Source organism: Physella acuta, unplaced genomic scaffold (assembly GCF_028476545.2).
Source record: "Physella acuta isolate Inbredline_101_S28 unplaced genomic scaffold, ASM2847654v3 ptg000590l, whole genome shotgun sequence".
In the NCBI taxonomy this organism is placed as follows: domain Eukaryota; kingdom Metazoa; phylum Mollusca; class Gastropoda; family Physidae; genus Physella; species Physella acuta.
Window position 1 is genome coordinate 407,501 of NW_026732109.1, and position 2,500 is coordinate 410,000.

The 2,500-nt window shown below is 33.0% G+C and overlaps 1 protein-coding gene across 1 annotated transcript in view; it reads right to left on the reverse strand.

Annotated features, from left to right (window-relative positions):
• LOC131947238 (uncharacterized) overlaps positions 1 to 2,044 on the reverse strand; it is a 3,743-nt gene extending 1,699 nt beyond the window's left edge. Inside the window, exons 1-4 of the mRNA XM_059308385.1 lie at positions 1,971 to 2,044; positions 1,240 to 1,402; positions 857 to 1,030; positions 492 to 550 (exon numbers count right to left, since the gene is read on the reverse strand). Coding sequence (XP_059164368.1) covers positions 492 to 550; positions 857 to 1,030; positions 1,240 to 1,327 — 321 coding nt within the window. The 5' untranslated portion in view covers positions 1,328 to 1,402; positions 1,971 to 2,044. The remainder of the gene's footprint in view (positions 1 to 491; positions 551 to 856; positions 1,031 to 1,239; positions 1,403 to 1,970) is intronic.
• Positions 2,045 to 2,500: the final 456 nt, after the last annotated feature.

A 2,500-nucleotide genomic window follows, 5' to 3' on the forward strand; every position in this document is an offset into this window, starting at 1 on the left:
TTCTTATTAAAGCTTGCTACGCAGACACTAAAAACAAGACTAATTAGTGTGAAGTGTTTTACCAAGACTAACTCTAGCTTGTATTAACTTAAGTAAGAGGATACACATTTACAAAATGATATCGCATACATAAACATGTTGTATTTAATGTAAACGTAGTGAATAAAAATTCAGTTCGATTTAAAATCAATCAAACTTTACTTATAAAAATCAAATAAGTGCACATACTTAAATTTAATTTAGTTTATTTTTGCTAATTGGACTAGATTTAAAGTTTTCGTCGCCAGCGCAATATTAATCTGCAATTAGAGGGACAATCCTTTTGAAAATGTCACAAACATATTTCCACTTTGTTTGGTCAGCATGGATATTTTCCATGAAATATAAACTCGGAAGTATTCAGTTCAAGTTTTTCCAGTTATACTTCCGCTAAATTAAATTATGCTTTTATAGCAATACATGAGAATTTCCGTTACTGACAAAAGTATTACCATGTTCGTTAAGTTGGTGTAAGTTTGAAACGTTACTTCTCTGTAGGCAGAACACCTTCCTGAAACATATCACAATTTATTTTTAAAAGATTAAGCTAGACCAAAACAATATAGACTGTAAAAGGAAATTAATTAAGTGTAATTAATTCATTTTCCTAGTAGGCCCTATGTACCAACAATAAAAATACAACAATTTTACAAATAAACATTGCTTATTTCTGTAGTAAGTGTACTATTACTAAAAAGAGACACATAAAGATCTCCACATCAATGTATTATTATGTAAGTTGACAGCCAAATGGGCATATATAAGCAGGTTTCAAAATCTAATTAGTATTAACAAAAATTAACCCCACCACACCTACCCCCACAAGTCCTTTGTACGGTCTTATTTTTCAGGTCAGACAAGGCGTCAAAACTTGCGGTCAGTAGAGCGTCATCAGCTGACGAGGACTGAGCTTTGATGCCTGGCACAGAAACGCTACTGCCAATACCAATGGTGACAATCTTTACGTTAAGGCTCTTCAACGGGTTGGTCGCTGGTATGGGAATACATATCAGATTACACTTACTTACTTGTACCAAGAAATTATCATACAGATTAAACTAGTATAAGCTTTGAAATTGTATTAATAAAAACAAGGCTAATGACTTTTGTTACTACCATTAAGACAATATATATTTTGAAAGCGAAAGAAATTAAAATGATCACACTTAATATAAATAAAATTAAAACCGTAAACTATACATTTGTTGAAATAAGCCGAGGAACCATCAGTGATATACACGGCAACGCTTTGAGCAGATTTTCTTGCTGTCTCCTTGTTAGAGAACATGTTCCATCCCAAAATGGTGTTGTAGACTTGATCAGTCAGGGCTGGGGCACTTCGGCTTCCTGGTCCTTTCAAAGCCTGAGGGAAGTAGTTTTTGTAGACAAAGCTTTAGGTAAAATCATGCTAGGTAAATGTTTAAACAATATACCAAGCAAAGGAAGCCAAAGATAAAGCGGATATAATATTGATGATAAGCTTTCACTTTATACAGTCAAGGGGGCAAATACACCCAGAACGTAGTTACATTTTAAAATTATTAAAAAAAACTATTAGACCTATATATGCCATGTTTTGTAACATTATAGCTTTCAAATTCTATTGTGTGGAAAATGAAGTGTCATAAGATTGTGTTTAAAGTAAAGATTTTTTGTTTATATTTAAACAAAAAAGGAAAACTTTCCGCAATGCAAAAATGACCTCAACTGTGGGACAAATCTAAACAAAAAAATCAAGTTCACAGCTATATTACTATGTATCTATAGGACATATATGGCTATAGTTTGAACCAGTCTCATGTGAGTAGCTATTATGATTTGTCCATGATAGAGAATTGATAAATGTTGCTAAAATTGTAAAAAAAAGTGTAGAAAATAACTGGAAGAGAGCTCGCAAATATATAACAATCTTTTATGCTAAGAATACTCACTTTTGATGTTAGATTTAGTTTTAGTAAAGTTTAATACCTCAAAACAGTATCAACAGATAATACGACCAAAATTGAGTGAAATGTGTCATTATTCCAAGTAAAATGTCAATAATATTTAACGAGATAAATGTCCCGTTTAGGGAGAAATACAACGGGCACTTAGTTGATAGTGTAGTCTATTTCTCTAAATCGAAACCAAAACCTAAATCACCACCTCAATTTCGAAATTAACCGGAAATGAAAAATGTCATTGAAATCGGATTTTTTTTATCCAGAATCAGCATTTTAATCAGATGAAAGCTTGATCTACACGTAGTTAGTGCACATTGATACTAAATATAGTCGTAGCTATACTCGTAAAGCTTGCATCTAATATCAAACATGACAAAATCGCATTTAGAGTTTCTGTCTGGTGACCCTACTTAGGGGAGGGGGGGGGGAGTCCGCGAAGAACGTCCACCGCCCCTTATAACGATATAGAATTTATATAGAAAATATACTTTGATCATTATCCGCCACCCTCCCCGGGG